Raw genomic sequence first — 20267 nt, forward strand, 5'->3', positions numbered from 1 at the left:
AGTGACAAAAAAATAAAAAAAAAAGCTTTAAAAAAATTCTAAAACTTTCCAAAAAATTACGTTAATACAAAAAAAGGTTTAAATTCTTTAAAAAAAAGTTTTAGAAACAAACAATATCAACAAAACTTCCCAAAGGGTCAGAGTAGGCCACAGAGAGAGAAAAGATAGTCATCATCGATGAAGCAGACTGTTGATGGTGGTCAGGAAAGCCAGTCGACCGTACAAAAAAAAGCTCTTCAAAGCCAGCTGAAGAGGGCAGTACACCGCGCACAACCCGTTAGACCCCGTCCGCTATGTTCTTTCTTGGCTTGGCTTGGCAGGAGAGCCACAGAATGATAAAAGAAGCTGCGAAGGTTGCTTCTGTTTGCTTTTACTATAGGTGAATTGATTGATTGGATCTGTTGTGGGAAGTGATGCCAGAAAGTTTGATTTGTTTTATCATGCGACTTATCAAATATAATAGATTTTGAAGAAGATATGCTTTATTTTCATCTCCAATTATTAATGCTTTTATGATTAGGGAATCTGTGATATTTTGAATTGCTAATTCAATGCTGAGTGCTCTTTTTTATAATTTTATTTTTTTGTATAGATCAGCATTTTCTTAAATCTTAAAACAGTCAGTTTTATTTACATTGAATATTATACAACTGTATGGTTCCTTTTAACCCTAACAATTCCAGTTTTAATCGTTTCCTTCTTTAATTGGAGCATGGCCTACTGAACATTTTGAAAAAGTAAGTGAATTTGGCAACTCAGTTAAACTCTTTGCCGGTCAACAACGGTATTGTTAGTATTTTTTTGTTCCTCCTCTCCTTCATTTCTTTCTGCCACATTTTTTGTTCTGATTCTGCCCGTCTTTTTATTCTCCCCTTCTCCATCATGAATGCATTTTTTGCCGCCCCTTTTCTAGAGCTGCATTCTTCCGGGACCAAGTCTGCCACACAAACTAACTCACCTGCCCCAACGAGCAGATGCTTAGGTTTTGAAACGAACCAACCGGCTGGTTTCTTGACTGCGTGTTTTGTTTAAATTTGAGCGGTTTCGCCTTGATCATGTTTGCGTTCGGTTTTGATCAATAAAAACTTGTCGATTTTTTGTCGAGAGTCCAATATCCATAATTGCTAAGAAACATTTTTACTGATGAAATACTTCGCTTTTCTCTTCCAGGTGAGTAACGATGATCTCATCTTTGACAATAACCAAAGTTTTGGTAAGTCTGTATCGTCTTGTTCATCAATCAACCCATTTACCCCAGTTCATGTTGTCCAAATTATGTTATTAACGGACCAAAACTTCAATCAAAACATCGTCGGCAGCATTGAAACAATTTCCCATAGCTATTAGTTTGCGATAAATGAAATCCCACGAAAGGGATGCAAACGAATGGTGATCTGACGAATATTCTGAGATGTAAGAAACCCGGCTCCTAATGTGTTGGACGAGTTTGAAATGATGCGCACCTTCTGTGCAAAAACTTTGGCTAGTTTTTATTTCACATGTAATTTTCCGTGTACCTTGCATCAGCGAAATAAAGGGACAGTGTTTAGCGTGTAGCTGAAAAGAAAAGAAGCGCGCGAAGGAAAATACAGTCCACTCGATTCGAAAAACGGAAAACATAGTGTATTAAGTGATGGAAGTTTTGCAACGAAGACAGTGTTCAGAACACGCTTCTAGTAATATTTTTCTTCAACTGCAGCGTAACAATCCACAAGCTATTTCTCGACTTCAATAAGATTCATCATTTACTTAGCCTTCAACAAGCACCTCTATCGGAAAGCAGCTCAACTATCTAATTAAAACCTGTTGCCAGGCTGAGAGGTGTAACTCCGCCTGGCTTTGTTTCAATATTTTAGCTGGCGCCATGTTCTAGCAAAACCATAGCAGCCTTGGAATTTCCCTTCCAAGCAGCCACATGCAAGGGAGTTCGACCATCATCTGAAGTAGTGCAGTCAATGTCGGCTCCCTTCGCAACCAACAACCGGATGATTTCGGGGCAGTTCTTTTCTGCTGCACAGTGTAATGGCGTCGAAGCAGTGTCAGTTCTTCCTAAATGAACGTTTGCTCCCATTTCGAGGAGAATTTTGACAGCAGCAATGGCGCCGTTCCAAGATGCCACAAACAAAGGAGTTACACCTTCATCAGAGGTTACGCAGTCAATGTCGGCTCCCTTCGCAACCAACAACCGGATGATTTCGGGGCAGTTCTTTTGTGCTGCACAGTGTAATGGCGTCGAAGCAGTGTCTGTTCTTCCTAAATGAACGTTTGCTCCCATTTCGAGGAGAATTTTGACAGCAGCAATGGCGCCGCTTAAAGATGCCACAAACAAAGGAGTTCGGCCTTCATCAGAGGTTACGCAGTCAATGTCGGCTCCCTTCGCAACCAACAACCGGATGATTTCGGGATAGTTCTTTTGTGCTGCACAGTGTAATGGCGAGTAAGCAGTGTCAGTTCTTCCTAGGAGAACGTTTGCTCCCATTTCGAGGAGAATTTTGACAGCATCAATGGCGCCGCTTAAAGATGCCACAAACAAAGGAGTTCGACCATCATCTGAGGTTGTGCAGTCAATGTCGGCTCCCTTCGCAACCAACAACCGGATGATTTCAGGGTAGTTATTTTGTGCTGCACAGTGTAATGGCGTCGAAGCAGTGTCTGTTCTTCCTAAATGAACGTTTGCTCCCATTTCGAGGAGAATTTTGACAGCATCAATGGCGCCGCTTAAAGATGCCTCAAATAAAGGAGTTCGGCCTTCATCAGAGGTTACGCAGTCAATGTCGGCTCCCTTCGCAACCAACAACCGGATGATTTCGGGATAGTTCTTTTGTGCTGCACAGTGTAATGGCGAGTAAGCAGTGTCAGTTCTTCCTAGGAGAACGTTTGCTCCCATTTCGAGGAGAATTTTGACAGCATCAATGGCGCCGCTTAAAGATGCCACAAACAAAGGAGTTCGACCATCATCTGAGGTTGTGCAGTCAATGTCGGCTCCCTTCGCAACCAACAACCGGATGATTTCAGGGTAGTTATTTTGTGCTGCACAGTGTAATGGCGTCGAAGCAGTGTCTGTTCTTCCTAAATGAACGTTTGCTCCCATTTCGAGGAGAATTTTGACAGCATCAATGGCGCCGCTTAAAGATGCCTCAAATAAAGGAGTTCGGCCTTCATCAGAGGTTACGCAGTCAATGTCGGCTCCCTTCGCAACCAACAACCGGATGATTTCGGGATAGTTCTTTTGTGCTGCACAGTGTAATGGCGAGTAAGCAGTGTCAGTTCTTCCTAGGAGAACGTTTGCTCCCATTTCGAGGAGAATTTTGACAGCATCAATGGCGCCGCTTAAAGATGCCACAAACAAAGGAGTTCGACCATCATCTGAGGTTGTGCAGTCAATGTCGGCTCCCTTCGCAACCAACAACCGGATGATTTCAGGGTAGTTATTTTGTGCTGCACAGTGTAATGGCGTCGAAGCAGTGTCTGTTCTTCCTAAATGAACGTTTGCTCCCATTTCGAGGAGAATTTTGACAGCAGCAATGGCGCCGCTTAAAGATGCCACAAACAAAGGAGTTCGGCCTTCATCAGAGGTTACGCAGTCAATGTCGGCTCCCTTCGCAACCAACAACCGGATGATTTCAGGGTAGTTATTTTGTGCTGCACAGTGTAATGGCGTCGAAGCAGTGTCTGTTCTTCCTAAATGAACGTTTGCTCCCATTTCGAGGAGAATTTTGACAGCAGCAATGGCGCCGCTTAAAGATGCCACAAACAAAGGAGTTCGGCCTTCATCAGAGGTTACGCAGTCAATGTCGGCTCCCTTCGCAACCAACAACCGGATGATTTCGGGATAGTTCTTTTGTGCTGCACAGTGTAATGGCGAGTAAGCAGTGTCAGTTCTTCCTAGGAGAACGTTTGCTCCCATTTCGAGGAGAATTTTGACAGCATCAATGGCGCCGCTTAAAGATGCCACAAACAAAGGAGTTCGACCATCATCTGAGGTTGTGCAGTCAATGTCGGCTCCCTTCGCAACCAACAACCGGATGATTTCAGGGTAGTTATTTTGTGCTGCACAGTGTAATGGCGTCGAAGCAGTGTCTGTTCTTCCTAAATGAACGTTTGCTCCCATTTCGAGGAGAATTTTGACAGCATCAATGGCGCCGCTTAAAGATGCCTCAAATAAAGGAGTTCGGCCTTCATCAGAGGTTACGCAGTCAATGTCGGCTCCCTTCGCAACCAACAACCGGATGATTTCGGGATAGTTCTTTTGTGCTGCACAGTGTAATGGCGAGTAAGCAGTGTCAGTTCTTCCTAGGAGAACGTTTGCTCCCATTTCGAGGAGAATTTTGACAGCATCAATGGCGCCGCTTAAAGATGCCACAAACAAAGGAGTTCGACCATCATCTGAGGTTGTGCAGTCAATGTCGGCTCCCTTCGCAACCAACAACCGGATGATTTCAGGGTAGTTATTTTGTGCTGCACAGTGTAATGGCGTCGAAGCAGTGTCTGTTCTTCCTAAATGAACGTTTGCTCCCATTTCGAGGAGAATTTTGACAGCAGCAATGGCGCCGCTTAAAGATGCCACAAACAAAGGAGTTACACCTTCATCAGAGGTTACGCAGTCAATGTCGGCTCCCTTCGCAACCAACAACCGGATGATTTCAGGGTAGTTATTTTGTGCTGCACAGTGTAATGGCGTCGAAGCAGTGTCTGTTCTTCCTAAATGAACGTTTGCTCCCATTTCGAGGAGAATTTTGACAGCATCAATGGCGCCGCTTAAAGATGCCTCAAATAAAGGAGTTCGGCCTTCATCAGAGGTTACGCAGTCAATGTCGGCTCCCTTCTCAACCAGCAACCGTATAATTTCAGGGTAATTATTTTTCGCAGCACAGTGTAATGGCGTCGAAGCATCGTCAGTCCTTCCTAGGCGAACGTTTGCTCCCATTTCGAGGAGAATTTTGACAGCATCAATGGCACCGTTAACAGACGCCTGAAACAAAGGAGTTCGGCCTTCATCAGAGGTTACGCAGTCAATGTCGGCCCCATTTGCAACCAACAACCGGATGATTTCAGGGTAGTTTTGTTGTGCTGCACAGTGTAATGGTGTGAAAGCTTTTTTAGTATTTCCTAGACGAACGTTTGCACCTTCATCGAGCAAAACTAGCACTTCTTTCAAATTACCAAGATAGCAAGCGCGCATTAGTGGCGTCAAATCTTCAGTTTTCAGTTCAAAATCAACGTCAATTCGTTCTTTTGTAACCGCGGGATGCAGCTTAGGTAGACAGTTTTGTATTAAATTTAGTGATTCAGATTCGGATTCCAAATCAAACGTAATGAAAGATGAGGTTTCGGCCAATAGCATATGTACAATATCGGTGTGTTTCTTCGTATTAGCGACGTCTTGAGCAGTTTTTCCATCCGTCGTAGTAGAACTTTTTATAGCCCCATTTTTCAACAATAATCCTACAATTTTTTTGAAGTTTTCAAATGCCGCCCAGTGCAAAGCAGTCCATCCTTTATCACTAGATACAAAATTGACGTTTGCTCCTTTGCTTACCAGAGTTTTCACCATTTCAAAGTGACCTTCTTTCGTTGCAACCAATAAGGGAGTAAGTTCCTCAAGAGCATCAGTACTTTCAATGTCAGCACCATTTTCTAACAACATTATAGCAATCTTCACGTCATTATTTTTAGCAGCTGAATGTAACGGTGTCCAACCTTCCTCAATGATTTCCTCGTTGACATTACCCAAATTATTTTTAAAAAAATCAAAAGCCTTTTCTATGAAGCTTTTCTGTCCTTTCTCTGTAGTGTTATTTGGATCAGCACCTTTTTCCAATAATAAACGGGCGACATCAAAATGACCATTTCTGGTAGCAAGGTGCAGTGGCGTTGATTTCTTTTGAGTCTTAATGTTCACGTTTCCTCGATGTTTTGTCAATATTCGAACAGTTTCTAAGTAGCCTTTACTGGAAGCAAAATGTAAGGCAGTTTGTCCATAAACAGTCGTTGCTCTATCGATTGCTGCTCCTTTTGTCAACAACAGTGACACAATTTCAGCAAATCCTTTCTGCGCTGCTAGATGCAACGGAGTTATTCCGCTATGTTTCGAGGCAGAGTTGACCTGTGCACCTTTATACAATAACAGCTGAACTATAGAAATATATCCCATTTCGGAAGCCATGTGTAACGCCGTCTGACCGTTTTCCTCCGTAGCACTATTGACGTTAGCTGATAAGTTTAAAAGACGCTTCACAATTTTAATATGTCCTCGGTGCGCTGCAAAGTGTAACGCTGTCCAACCATTCAGCCAATTTATGGAATCATTTATGCAGCCTGGTTTGTTATATGTTATTAAGCTAACAAGCGAGATATAACCAAACTCGGCAGCTTTCAGAAGGATTATGCGATGATGTTTGAGAATATGTGTACCATTATATTTTTTAAATTTATCAAAGATTTCAATTTCATCTGTTATTATAGAATTTTCAACAATACCTAATGCGTAGGAGAATGCTTTTCTTTCAAACTCGCGCCGGGAAGATGGCAAAATCTTTAAAAGTTGCTTTAATAGAATACTAGCTTTGAAACAAAAATCAGAGCATTCATTTATTTTTATTGACGCTATTTCCGCCAAAAAAAATACAATCTGAGTACGATCTTTAAGGATAAGACATTTGATTATAATATCATGGATGAAATTTTCAAGTTCATCACCCTCTAACGTTGAGTATTTATCCCATAAAAACTGTGCCACAAAATATTCAGCTAAGGTTTGATGAACAAACTTAGCCTTTCCATCAGCTACTAGTACTATAAATCCAGTCCTGTCAACAGAATTTTTCATTTGATGTAAAAATATATGCACAGCTTTCAATTCTGTCTTTGACAGAACTATTTTTGTTTCATCTGCGTTGAACAGAGTACAGATTGCAGCTAACCTGTAATTATCTTTATTTTTTTCTCTATGTTCATTTATATGTTGCTTGTTGGATAGAATCGTTGTATTGATGGTAGTTTTTTCCTTGACCCATACATTGAATTTCAAATCAATGAATTTTTCGTATAATGTGACTGAATCAATTTTTTCTAATTTAAACTGGCCATCATGCGTGTTGCAATAAGTTTGAAAATTGTATTCAATTAACTCAGCTATCATTTTTATCTGCAATGGTATACTTATTAAATCATGCTCTCCATGACGAGTGGATTGAGGTAGATTCGATAGAACGCGATTTAAGTAATCGTCAAAAGTGTTTCTTTCATTTGTATTATTTTTTAATATTTTTGTACAAAAATTTAAAATATAATTTTCAGCCTCCTTTCTAACAAGCGGTTTCAACGTAAATGCGTCAACTTTAAGAATTTCTTCCAGTTCTTTTTGAAATTCACCAAAACGAGTTGTCACCCAAAGTTTACCAGCAAAGTTATCTCTACAAATCTGTATCAATGTTGTTGCCATGCTTGTGTAATTGGGACTGATTTCATCAAAACCGTCAAAAAGAAAACATATTTTCTGATGATCACAAAACCATCGAAAAACCTTCCTTTCGAACGATTCAACCTCGCTTGTTGAGTCACTTTCCTGAAAGTTTAAATGATTCATTAAAAAGTTCAACACTTGTTCATTTCTCAGTGTAGTATTGTTTTTATTCCATTGATCAAATTGGGCAGAACAGTCCAAGAGATTGATTCTTACTATCCAACTCGCAAGATTGTCATTTTTCATTTGAGCAGCAAGCCAAGTAAGTAAAGTTGATTTTCCCATTCCTGGTGCCGCTACGACAAGTGCGACTTTATCGCGAATTTTCATGGGCTCAAATGTTTGCTGTTTTGCATCAAGCAGAACTCGATCAATATAAAATCTCAATGAATTATCATTTTTATCAAAAGAACTTGCTGTTGAAATGACTAATCGTTCACCATTAATGAGCTTTTCCAAAGTTACTGCATCCAGCAAAGTTATTGGAGCTTCGTTCATTAATGTTTCCAACGGCACCAAGTTGCCTTGAAACAAAACGTCCCTTTCGAGAAGGTTCTTCTGACATTCATGTTCAAGATCGCATAAAATTGTTTCGTCAGCTATTGAACTGCAGTCGCTACAGCATTGTTTTTTAGTAATAATGATTAGTTTATCGATATTTTGACGAATTTTCCCGATAGCTTTCGCATCTGTTTCTGATAGATATGCCAAAATTAAACATTTCGGTTTTATGGTAGCTAATACTTTAACAATTTGTTCGATTTCTGTTTCACGAATGAAAACATATTTATATTCGGTTCCTTGATCGCGGAAGTACTGTACCAGTTTCAAGGAACTTATTTTAGGGGTACTGGTAAAAACATTCATACAAAATGAGTTCCCTTTTAGATTTCGCTGGTAAAAGTTAGCCCACGTGGATTTTTTTGCCTCCTCAATGTCAAATTGGACAAAGTTATTTCTTATTTTGTCCATTCCTATGTAATGTAATTTCTCTAATTCCACTTCATTTGCAGTCATTTCAAAATATGCGCAATTTTTATCAAGAAACCGTACATGTCCAGATTGCTTCCACCAGCGTTCGACTGCAGCGTAAGATTTAGAATAAATCAGTTCGTCATTATCGTATTTTTTTGTTGCTTTAATGTTGCGCCTAACAATTTCTTCCAAGTTGTCCTCTGTGGCTTGTTCCAAGTAGAATCTTAGTTTTTCCAAAAAATCGTTTGAAAGTTGCTCAAGCTCCTCATCAGTGGGAATAAAAGGATCCTCAAGAATTTTTGAAACTTCTAAACCTAAAGTTTTGGCTTTTCTACTGGAAACTTCCATTACCTTTTCATTGCTGAAAAGTTGCAGTAGATCAGAACTATTGTAGTTGTTGTTGTTTTCATATTTCAGCGTTTTGATTCCATTTTTTAAATTTTTTGTGTCGCAGTTCTGTAATAATAGTAGCCTGGCCAGCATCTCTGCCACTACATTCTTATGCCATGCTCTAAAAGATTCTTTTAAAGCCTCTGTGTACTTTATTTGAACTATCTTTCCAGACTCTTTTGTATGTAGTGTGTTTAACTCGGTTGAATTTGTACAGTTAGATGCATTTGGTAAATTTAACTTAGCTGGCGTGAAAATTATTAGTTCTAACTCAGATGCATCATATTCTCCTTGAAATATCAGGGACTTACTGGTCGGGCCAAACATGTACCGAATCTTGAGATAGCTCTCATAATATTTACTCAAATGAAAATCTCCACTTGTATCTTTAGTATTAATCAAATCTCGAAAATTTATAGTATGGTCTGGTTTTTTGTGTTTAGTTTGAACACAGCAAACACGGGATTTACCTCCATCGAAGGTCCTGAACACGACGTCGTCAAAAGCACCGGCATCGTCCAAGTTGTTTCCCAAGTAAAAGTCCTCGATTTGGCCATCTTGAAGCAACCGAAACAAAACCATCGTCAGGAGTTTCGTTTCGTAAAACTGACCCACGGCGGCTGTTCCCGGTCGTTTGATGAAGGTGTTTTTGAAATAATCATTGAAGACGGCCTCGATTGCTTGCTTTTGTTGGTCATCCAAATGCGAACACAACTCAAAGGGCGTCTTGTTATCTGCGTTCTTTGCTTCATTGTAGGCTCCCTTGGCCAGAAAAAGTCGAACAACGTCTGCATTGCCGATGGTGACAGCTCTATGTAGTGGTGTTTCTATTTTGACATTCTTGTCAATGATGATAAGATCTGCAAAAGTGTTTAGGAGATTTTCGATCTCCAGGACATCACTTTTGTCGATGGCACCCATTAACAGAGGCATTTGTTTGTTGTTCATGTTTGTTTGAAGAGTTCGTTGTTGTTTGAGCTAAAAAAAATCATGAAAATTAATTCATCTTTCGGAACATTGATTTTTATTTATGCTTACACGAGTTTATATTGTCGCTGTTTCTGCTGCGTACCACTTTCGATGAGTATTTGATTAAAAACCTGCAAAAGAATCTTAGATGCATTATTTTATTCGGTTTGGTTGAGATTGAGCGGAGAGACAGGGATTTTTCTTAAATTAGATTTACCCTCATAAAATAACATTCATGCAGGTTAATATTTGGGGAAAAAAAGAAAATCGGCCAAGAACTTACAGACGCGTTTGAAAATTACAGCGGTATCTTGGTTTAACAAAGCAAACATGTACGCTTTGGTTTTTTTTTTAATTTAAAATATATTTCCTGAGCAGAGCTTACAAAGGATGTCATTGAAATTTAAAATGGAGCAGACGTAAATTAGATGATCTACAGTTAGTAAATTCTATGCAGTTTGAAAAGTCCCAATCCACGGTTTCTGACACGCACACTATGATGCTGTGTTTATACTTTTTTTCGCAGACACAGGCAAATCGAGTAGACGAACTCGCCTGTAAAAAAAAGCTGTTTACCACGTGCTCGTGGTATAACTAAGGACACAGCTGACTTGATTTGCCTATGTATGCGTGTAAATGTTGTTACGAACTAACACACTCTCGCGCGTTGATATCTCTTATAGAGCTGCTGTAGATACTCTACTCCAGCCATTCTCAACCTTCTTCTAGGCTGGTACACCCTACCGTGTAAATCAAGTAGGCTCGGTACCCCCGTTGAGAATCGCTGCTCTACTCGATTTGCCTATGGCTGCGTAAAACTAATTTAAACACAGCATCATAGTGTGCGTGTCAGAAACCGTGGATATCTCTATTGTGTGATCAGTGGTGTGATCAGTGATCTCCACGGTTTCTCGCGCACACACCATGATTCTGTGATAGTATTCGTATTCAAAGTATTGTTTTGGTTTCGATCGGTTGTGATTGGCTGAATTCCAAGCAGCTGATTTTGACGTTTCAAGTTGACTACCCCCACAAAGGCTGTGATTGGCTGAATTTCAAGCACGTGGTTTAACAGCTTGTCTAAATTTGTAAACAATCCAACAATTGGAATTTGATGTCCGTTTTTTCGCTAGATTCGCTGTTATTCCAGCGATGCCTGGCTCGGAAAGACAGCTTCCATACAGTTTCAACAGCTTTATGAAATAAAGCGATTTTTTGAATAAAAAAAAATACATTTTCAGCATTTTTTGGTATTGCAAAGTGTGCCAATAACACGAACGATCATAATCTGTGTGTATTTCTGCGTAGTATTGTAGTTATTTTTGATAATTTGAGTTAATCGTTGAAACAGAAAAAAGTTTTAATCAAACATAATTGATAAGTGACCGTAAAAACGCTTGAACATTTTTGAAAAACCTCGAATAACTGATGAGTATTTCGACGGTAACATTTCAAAAGGCATCATGTACATTTTGACACTTTCTGGGATATTGCATATTGCATAAATGAGCAAAAGTTACTTCAGTTTAAGCATGATTTTAAATAAAGTAACATAATCAAAATCTCTGCCATCAGCAGTCTCTGTTTATATAGCCCTGTCAACCTGTCAAACAAAAGACTACATAAACCTCGTGACGAAAAAAAGCATCATGAACAAAGTGCCATGTACATTCGGCGCAGAAAAACGAATCATAACAAAGCGCCCCCCTCAATGACAGCAGGGTGATATCGACGTTGGTGATTTCAAAAGGAGTTATGTTTGTTTTACTCAAATAAAATTACGGAAATGATGTTTTATTGAATTTGGATGATCAAGTATCAATAAAAGCAACGTTTTTTATCGTTTGTTATTATTAGAACATCTTATTTTGCTTTTATATTAAAATGGGAATTGAAAATGGATGCTCAACATTCAAATGCGTTTTTCTCAAAACGCATGGTTTGAACATGATGCTTTTTGAAATGTTGGCGTCGATTCAAGTCAATTATTGTCAATATGCAGTAATATGACTCTAATGGTTTGATTTATCGTTAATACACATGTACAAAGCAAACCTGATTTAAATCGATTTTTCAGAAATGCAGTTTTGACAAAACATAAGACAATTAAACTCAGCCCCTATGTTGTATATATGTCGTTTGATTCATTTTCATGATCTAAAACATTCATCGATGTAAAAATAATTATTTGAATCAGTTAAAAATAAAAATCTGCATTTTTTTATTGAGGTTTTGCAGCGCGACTGCGTTTCAAATGTAGGTGGCGCCAAAATGAGGTTACTTGCCTAAAATCGTATGCCTTTCTGCCGATTAAAGAACAAAATCGCTTATTTCTCATGGTTCCCTGCATCAATCTTAATGAAACTGGTTGCAAAAGACGAGAAAAAATTTTTGCTTTGAAATAATGAACATCATTTTTTGGGCGCGCAAAAATTGGTGACCTTTTTCTTTTAAAAACATGTTTTGGAACACGAAAAAATTAGTTTCCTCGTATATATCAATGAAATAAACAATTATATAGTTGATAACAGATGTGTTAACGTATATTCAACAATTTTTATTGATTTTTGACAGACTTTCTTGCCAAATAGTCCAAATTACTATCTTTTTCTAAATTTACAGTTTTCTCATAGAAAAATCAAACAAATATTTGAAAGTTATACACCAAATTGTTGGAAATAATTTTTCTCATCCGAATCCGGCATAAGTTTTATAAAAATGTTGATTATGAAGGAAAAAACACATTTTTTTCAAAAAATCATAGGTTTACGCTATTTGTTCATAGGTGGCGACATGTGTCTTTTAGCTTTGCTGCAAATTCTCTATTCGCGATCAAAAGCTCAAAAATTCCGACAGATGGCGCAAAGCATCGAAGAATGACGATTCAAATTTTCGCTGTTCGGTTACATAGGAATGCAAACTTAAAATTGAATTTACAGCTCATAGAACAACTTTTGAGAAAAAAAATCAAGCAGTACGAGTGCCCTCTATCAATTAACGCAATAAAAATAATTTTGAAAAAAAATAATTTTGAAAAAATAATATTGTTTAAAATGATAGAGCATCAAAAGTTAACAAAGTATCAGCTCGAATTTTTGCTCAAAAATTGTTTTGAACGCTGGAATTTAACAAATCAGAATTCGCATACATAACCTCAAAGGGCAGAAATTTCAATCGACATTCTTCGCTCTGTTCTGCTACTCAACACTAGGTGTCGCATGTCGTTTGGCTCTTGAACGGCAATAAAGCATGCTGTCGTTCCGAACATCGCCACAGTAGTGTCCCTACTCGCCACCAGGATGCGTGCACGTCAATAGGGCGTGGCGCACATTTTTATAGGTATTAAGTCACTGCATCCACATTATACTAGAATAACTCTGGAGCAACGTTTGCAATTTGCGGTACGACATTGCTCTTACGGCATTTCTTCCCCTTCAAACACTTGGAAGAGCAATATCGTACCGCCCCTTTCAAATGTTGCTCCAGAACAGATCTAACAAATCATCTATTGAGAGATGGACACAACCACCACCCTTGATAGGGATGCATACCCGTTGGATGACGGCAGGAGCGTGCACATATCGCACATTGCTCTGGTGAAACTTTGTGAAAATTGTTTTAAATGAACTAATCGAACACAATTGAGGTTAGAAAACGAAATGACACGCAAACATGCTTCGCAAACTGAACAGAACGGAATTCTTATAACATACTTACCATGTAAGTGGAAGATGACAATCCAATCACGTAATGCAGGTAACTTTTACATTTTGAACCTTCTTTTTTACGAGGTAATTTGGAACACCGCGTTGAAACTTGATGTCTTGTACGCCTGGATTTCGAAATAAATGTGGTAATGTGACAGCTGCCAAGAGATAACAAAAACCACCGCACACTTACACCGTCAAACTTAAGCCTTGCGCAAGAAGTCTGTACAGCTGTTGTTAAAGTCTGCTGCGTGATATCTTCTATCTGTAGTAACTTGGGAGTCTGATTAGGCCGATGCAAATATTTTCCAAATTTTTTGTCCCCCCACTGACCGGTTTCGACCGGAGCCGAATGTGAAAGGGAGATTGTGTAGGGAGTTTTATTTTGGTAATGGCAGCCTTAACATAGACCTGTGCATACCAGTAACGACGGCTTTGTGTTAAGGCAAGTTATACTAATGAAAAACTAACTTATGAAAAACTAACTGAGGAAAAATTTAATGGATATTTTGGAATCTAAGGGGAACTGATAGATCGGATAGAGAGAATTAAGGTCTAATTGGGATAACACGTCTCGCATCGGGATTTCACGACTGATGGTTCTCACAATAATACTAGCTGTTTTTATTCTAAAAAAAAACTTTTCAAGTTTTCCGGATTTTGGCAAGGGACACTTTTTTGGGAATCTGTTACCACGCCCCCCACCCCCCCCCCCCTTCGTGGACAATTGTCCATACAAAAAAAAAATTTTGTACGGATCGTGGACAATCGTCAGAACCACCCTTCCCCCCCCTCCCCCCCTTAAAGTGTCCACGTGGTTTATGGATGGTCCCCAACATAAAAATCACGTTGTGTTGTCAAAAACGGGATGGCACTGTAACACAACTTTCCTCTTGTTTCATTTAATCTGTAATCATTATTACGATTTTTCCAGTTACGGTGTAATCAGCACTTCCTTTATGATGTGTGTCTTAGCTGAGCGTTAGTACCACCCCGCAGCAAGCAGCTCGGTTGCATACACTTCAGGCGATTCAACTCAACAACATCAGCGAACTCATACCCCAACACGATTAAGACTACAGTGTAATGGGCAGATATCGTACAGTTTTCCTTTTTTTTTGTGCGAAACATTTGATTGAAATTTATTGTACTATCAGTACCTAGCTGGACTCGGTCACTGGAAACGACCGGCGGCTCAGTGACCGACGAAATAGGCGGCGGGCCAGATGCGGGCATAAAAATGTCAAAATCTCTTCCCCCATCACTTCGTCTCACCATCCAGCTGCAGCTTTGTTGACAAACAAACGGAGCACGCGGTCGCATGATGGCGGCATCGAGCCAGAATTAGAGGTGATCATGTGATTAAAAATGAAAGTTTTTTCAAAAAAAAATATACTTTTCCAACCGAATAAAAAAAATGCGAGCATGTTCAAACAATTATTCTTGATGTCGGAGAAGTGATAAAAAAGCAAAATTTTAATCCATATTTTTTCTATAAATTGAGTTTTTTCACTCCAACTGGGAACCCCTAGGTCTATCCACGATCGTTTCCAATGACCGTGAGAAGATGCCAGAAAATCCAGCTACGAGCTAAATCCACAATAAATGTAAATGTTTTTACATTGAAATCTTTTTTGAGGTCAATTCAAAATTCAGGTCACTAAATTAGTCTTTTTTTAGACATTTTTGTAAAATTGATTGACAAATAATTCTTTGAAATATATGTAACCGTTGGTCACAGTTCATGAACGAACCTTCACTTTTTAATTCCCCAACACACAACATCACACCCTACATAATTTCGGGATTTTCGTACCGCTGCGAACAAGACCGTTCTTGACGGAGTCGCGTTGAGACGACATACAATGGGTGGGATGGAAAATGGTGGTTTTCCCTCCAGGGAAAATAGGAGGGAGAAGTTTACCTGGCGCGCCGAACCCAAAGATCGGGCTCTTTTGCTATTCAGGCGTCCGTGTGTCCGGTTGAGTGTCCGGTAGTGTCAGTGCCGTCAATTTGCGCTGAACACGTCCCGCATTCCGGAAGTGGAAGTGCACCGGCGGAAGTCAACAGTCCGCAGGACCTCAACGGCGCACGGGTTTCGATCGGTGCAGGCCTGCGAGTGCGCAGGTGCAATTGCCTGCATCTAAAAGTCAAAGACCGTTAGACCTCATTATCGACAAGGAGGTTCCCCTCTCGGTTCAATCGGACAGCAAACAGCCACCAACCGTTATTTGGCAGTCGAGGGCGCTCCTGTGACCGGCCATCGTCGACGTTAACGCCGAAGACGTTCATACTTTGAAACAGTAGCTATACACTCAAATCCCGGTGACTGGTCACTTTTTCGCTCGTCACCGTTGGTTCGTCAAAGTCAAACTAAAAAGTGACGAACTGTCACTTTTTACACGGGACACACTCTTACTATCAAATCGAAATTGCATTTTTCAAATATTATCAAGCATGCTGTCGTTCCGGACATCGCCACAGCCGTGTCCCTACTAGCCACCAGGATGCGTACACGTCAGAAGGGCGTGGCACATGTTTTTAGTATCAAATCAATTGCCGTTCAAGAGCCAAACGACAGGCGACACCTAGTGTTGAGTAGCAGAACAGAGCGAAGAATGTCGATTGAAATTTCCGCCCTTTGAGGTTATGTATGCGAATTCTGTTTTGTTAAATTCCAGCGTTGAGAACAACTTTTGAGCAAAAATTCGAGCTGATACTTTGTTAACTTTTGATGCTCTATCATTTTAAACAATATTATTTTTTCAAAATTATTTTTTTTCAAATTTTTTTTATTGCGTTAATTTATAGAGGGCAAAGAGTTAACAATCGTACTACTTGAATTTCTTCTCAAAAGTTGTTCTATGAGCTGTAAATTCAATTTTAAGTTTGCATTCCTATGTAACCGAACAGCGAAAATTTGAATCGTCATTCTTCGATGCTTTGCGCCATCTGTCGGAATTTTTGAGCTTTTGATCGCGAATTGAAGAATTCGACGACGTTTTTTCCGCTAGGTTCGCTGTTGTTCCAGCGGTGTTCGGAATGACAGCCCCCATACAGCTTGAGCAGTTTTTAGGGAAAAATCGCGTTTATGATGAAAAATCAAGCATTTTCAGAAAAGTGGGGTATTGCAAAGTGTGGCAATTTCTCTAACGATCACAATGTGTGGTGATTTGTAGTGATTAATTGTGACTGGTATTTTATTTAAACGATTTTTCTAAAAAGATGATCGATATTTTGGATAACTTGAGTTAAATGTTGCAAAAGTTAAAAGAAATGATGAAATGTTATGTAAAAGTGTTTAAACTTTACTTTTCTTCCCCTTTGACCAAAATATTGACCTTAAAAATGCATTTTGGTTATTTTTTGGAATTTTTTGTAAAAAATCGAATAACTGGCATTTTTTTGAGAAAATTATTGTAATTTTGCTGTAATATGACTCTAATAGTTTGTTCTATCAATAATACACACATAAGGAGCATTATCAATCAAATAAATCATATTTAAATCAATTTTTCAAAAGATCTTTTTGGTAAATTTGAGGAAAAAACATGAAAAATTAACTCAGCCCCTATGATTTATACATCATTCGATTCGTTTATGCGATTGCCACACTTTACAATAACTTTCATCGACGTTAAAAAATATTTTAAGGAAATAAAAATCAAAAACTGCAAAAAAAATAATATTTCCAAGCACGCTGTCATTCCGAACATCGTTGCGTAGTGCTTCTACTCGCCACCAGGATGCGTGCACGTTTCTGTCGAATCTCTCAATTGAGATAATGCTCCTTATGTGTGTATTATTGATAGAGGATTTGCAGCAAAGCTAAAAGACACATGTCGCCACCTATGAACAAATAGCGTAAACCTATGATTTTTTTAAAAAATGTGTTTTTTCCTCCTTAATCAACATTTTTACAAAACTTATGCCGGATTCGGATGAGAAAAATTATTTCCAACAATTTGGTGTACAACTTTCCAAAATTTGTTTGATTTTTCTATGAGAAAACTGTAAATTTATAAAAAGATAGTAATTTGGACTATTTGGCAAGAAAGTCTGTCAAAAATCAATAAAAATTGTTGAATATACCTTAACACATCTGTTATCAACTATATAACTGTATATTTCATTGATATATACGGGGAAACTAATTTTTTCGTGTTCCAAAACATGTTTTTTAAAGAAAAAGGTCACAAATTTTTGCGCGCCCAAAAATTGATGTTCATTATCTTAAAGCAAAAAATTTTTCTCGTCTCTTGCAACCAGTTTCATTATGATTGATGCAGGGAATCATGAGAAATAAGCGATTTTGTTCTTCAATCCAGCAGAAAGGAATGCGATTTATGGCAAGTAACCTCATTTTGGCGCCACCTACATTTGAAACACAGTCGCGCTGCAAAACCTCAATAGAACAAACTATTAGAGTCATATTACAGCAAAATTACAATAATTTTCTCAAAAAAATGCCAGTTATTCGATTTTTTACAAAAAATTCCAAAAAATAACCAAAATGCATTTTTAAGGTCAATATTTTGGTCAAAGGGGAAGAAAAGTAAAGTTTAAACACTTTTACATAACATTTCATCATTACTTTTAACTTTTGCAACATTTAACTCAAGTTATCCAAAATATCGATCATCTTTTTAGAAAAATCGTTTAAATAAAATACCAGTCACAATTAATCACTACAAATCACCACACATTGTGATCGTTAGAGAAATTGCCACACTTTGCAATACCCCACTTTTCTGAAAATGCTTGATTTTTCATCATAAACGCGATTTTTCCCTAAAAACTGCTCAAGCTGTATGGGGGCTGTCATTCCGAACACCGCTGGAACAACAGCGAACCTAGCGGAAAAAACGTCGTCGAATTCTTCAATTGCATCCACATAACAAGAATAACCCGTAATGGCCGTAAGAGCAATGTCGTACCGGCCTTTTCAAAACGTTGCTCCAAATCTGTAGCGTGTTACTCATTTACATTCAAATTTACAGATCTATAACACATTATGTAATAACCTCCATCCGGGCTGCCTACCCGGTAGATGACGTCATCTGATAATGCTATGAGAAAATTATTCTAATGCTTACCATATAAGTGGAAGATGACAATCCAATCACGTAATCCAGGTGACTTTTAAATTTTGAACCTTCTTTTTTACACTTTCACGGGAGAGACGGCAAAATAATTTGGAACACCGCCTTGAACTTGAAGTCTTGTACGCCCGGAGCTCGAAATGAATGTGGTGTTAAGCATTTGATTCCAACGAAGCTGAGTCACAGTTTAAGCGCCAGCTGCCATAAGATAAGAAAATACAACTAACACAGTAAAAAATTGAGTATATTTGGAAGGTGTAATTTAGTAAGGTTGAATATTACCTCTTTTATCATGTAATTTTACCACAATTTAAACATCGCACCAGAAGTTAAAATTTATCATTTTTTTAGGTAAAATTACACATTTTCAATGGTATTTTTTATCGGTCACTATCGGAATATGCAATGAACCCTATCATCCGACGTATCAAACTTCATGAAATTGAAAGTTATGACCATCTGAGATCATGCCGATGTCCCCTGACCCAACTTGGTCACTCCGGAACCGGTTACCGGTGGTCACTTGGCGACACTATCGGAATATGCACGTCCAATTTCCCATAAGTTTTCCCTTGACAGCATTTCAATTGGATGTAAGGGCTTACATAAGTTACGGAAATTGCTTTCCGCATAATTGATCGACGCCACCAACATCGTCAGCACAGCCGGCAACAGTAACCCAAACTGCTAACAAAGCTAAACTTCGTTTACCTCGCCGCGATTGAAGCAAGTCGCTCGATTAATGCTTTGCAAGCAAAACCTCAGTACCTCGTGTGTGAGGCTCTGGGGGACTTTTCGATCGCAATAAAATCAGAACGTTTTGGACAGTCTAACACAACGCGTCGGCGTTATTTATTTCGAAACTTCCCCCCTTTCATAATGGGATCTTTATAACTGGCGCAGTCGAGTCTTCGCCGGAAGGTGGCTGTGCCCAGTGATTGAAGTGGTCGTTCGCGAAAATCTCGGTAGTGAGACCAAAAGTGCAAGTTAATGCGAAAAACACGGCAGTTGTTCATTCAGCAGAAATTCGTCACCAACGGCTCTGGAGATCAGGAGTGAAGCCGCCAAGGAAATTACCTGGTGAAGCAGCCACCGACCGAAGAAGATGAACCAACGTTATCCGCTGGATACTTCGGCAAGAGGCGTGATACCATCGTGTGCACATCGCGAAAAACTCAGAACCGAGTTCAGGAGCGCAGCACGACATGGATTTCAACACCTTCGACGAGGGAGACAAAGGAACAGCGTTACCCGGATTTTCAACAAGCAACAAAATTTAAAGTGAAAAAAATCTAAATTCAAAATTCAAAAATATTTTTCCAAATTTGATAAGTTAAGTGAGTGTGTGTGTGAGTAAAAACAAAATCAGCAATTCGGAAATCATTTAAATAATTCAGCATGATCAGATTAACTAATTTGACAAAAGGAAAAAACACGATTCAAAATTTATTTTTTTAGAAGGTGTGTGAGTGATAAAAAAAAACAAAGAAAACCATTTCAAAATTATGCAGCAAAAAAAATTCAGTTAATCGAGTGTGTTTGAAATTGTTGTGAGGAAACATTACAATGAAATAATAGTTTGTTTGTAATAGCTAATTACAAATCTCAATTTGTAATTCAGAGTTACAAAAGTGTAATAAATGAAGATGTAATTAAGGA

The 20267-nt window shown here is 38.8% G+C and overlaps 1 protein-coding gene and 1 long non-coding RNA gene across 4 annotated transcripts; one reads left to right on the forward strand and one right to left on the reverse strand.

The window, feature by feature from the left end:
- Positions 1 to 562: 562 nt before the first annotated feature.
- LOC120413312 (uncharacterized) lies at positions 563 to 18736 on the reverse strand. Of its 3 annotated transcripts, XM_052706250.1 has the most exons (4): positions 13517 to 14181; positions 9869 to 9930; positions 2545 to 9808; positions 563 to 2340 (listed from the first exon to the last, which is right to left on the reverse strand). In XM_052706250.1, the coding sequence occupies exons 3-4, from the start codon at positions 9776 to 9778 to the stop codon at positions 1853 to 1855; spliced, it is 7722 nt and encodes a 2573-aa protein (XP_052562210.1). In that variant the 5' UTR covers positions 9779 to 9808; positions 9869 to 9930; positions 13517 to 14181; the 3' UTR covers positions 563 to 1852. The 3 variants fall into 3 exon arrangements, with proteins under 3 accessions (XP_052562210.1, XP_039430012.1, XP_039430010.1); XM_039574078.2 differs by lacking the exon at positions 13517 to 14181 and adding an exon at positions 18603 to 18736 and having other exon boundaries at positions 563 to 9808; XM_039574076.2 differs by having other exon boundaries at positions 563 to 9808; positions 13517 to 14180.
- A 30-nt stretch (positions 18737 to 18766) lies between these two features.
- Positions 18767 to 20145, forward strand: LOC128092443 (uncharacterized). Its single transcript, XR_008211775.1, has 2 exons — positions 18767 to 18902; positions 18960 to 20145. It is a non-coding gene; the product is annotated as an uncharacterized LOC128092443 (long non-coding RNA).
- The last annotated feature ends 122 nt before the right edge of the window (positions 20146 to 20267 follow it).

Source organism: Culex pipiens, chromosome 1, assembly GCF_016801865.2.
Source record: "Culex pipiens pallens isolate TS chromosome 1, TS_CPP_V2, whole genome shotgun sequence".
In the NCBI taxonomy this organism is placed as follows: domain Eukaryota; kingdom Metazoa; phylum Arthropoda; class Insecta; order Diptera; family Culicidae; genus Culex; species Culex pipiens.

Bases quoted from the DNA above. Each gene is read 5' to 3' on its own strand.
- LOC120413312 (XM_039574078.2), bottom strand. From the start codon at position 9,778: ATGAACAACAAACAAATGCCTCTGTTAATGGGTGCCATCGACAAAAGT.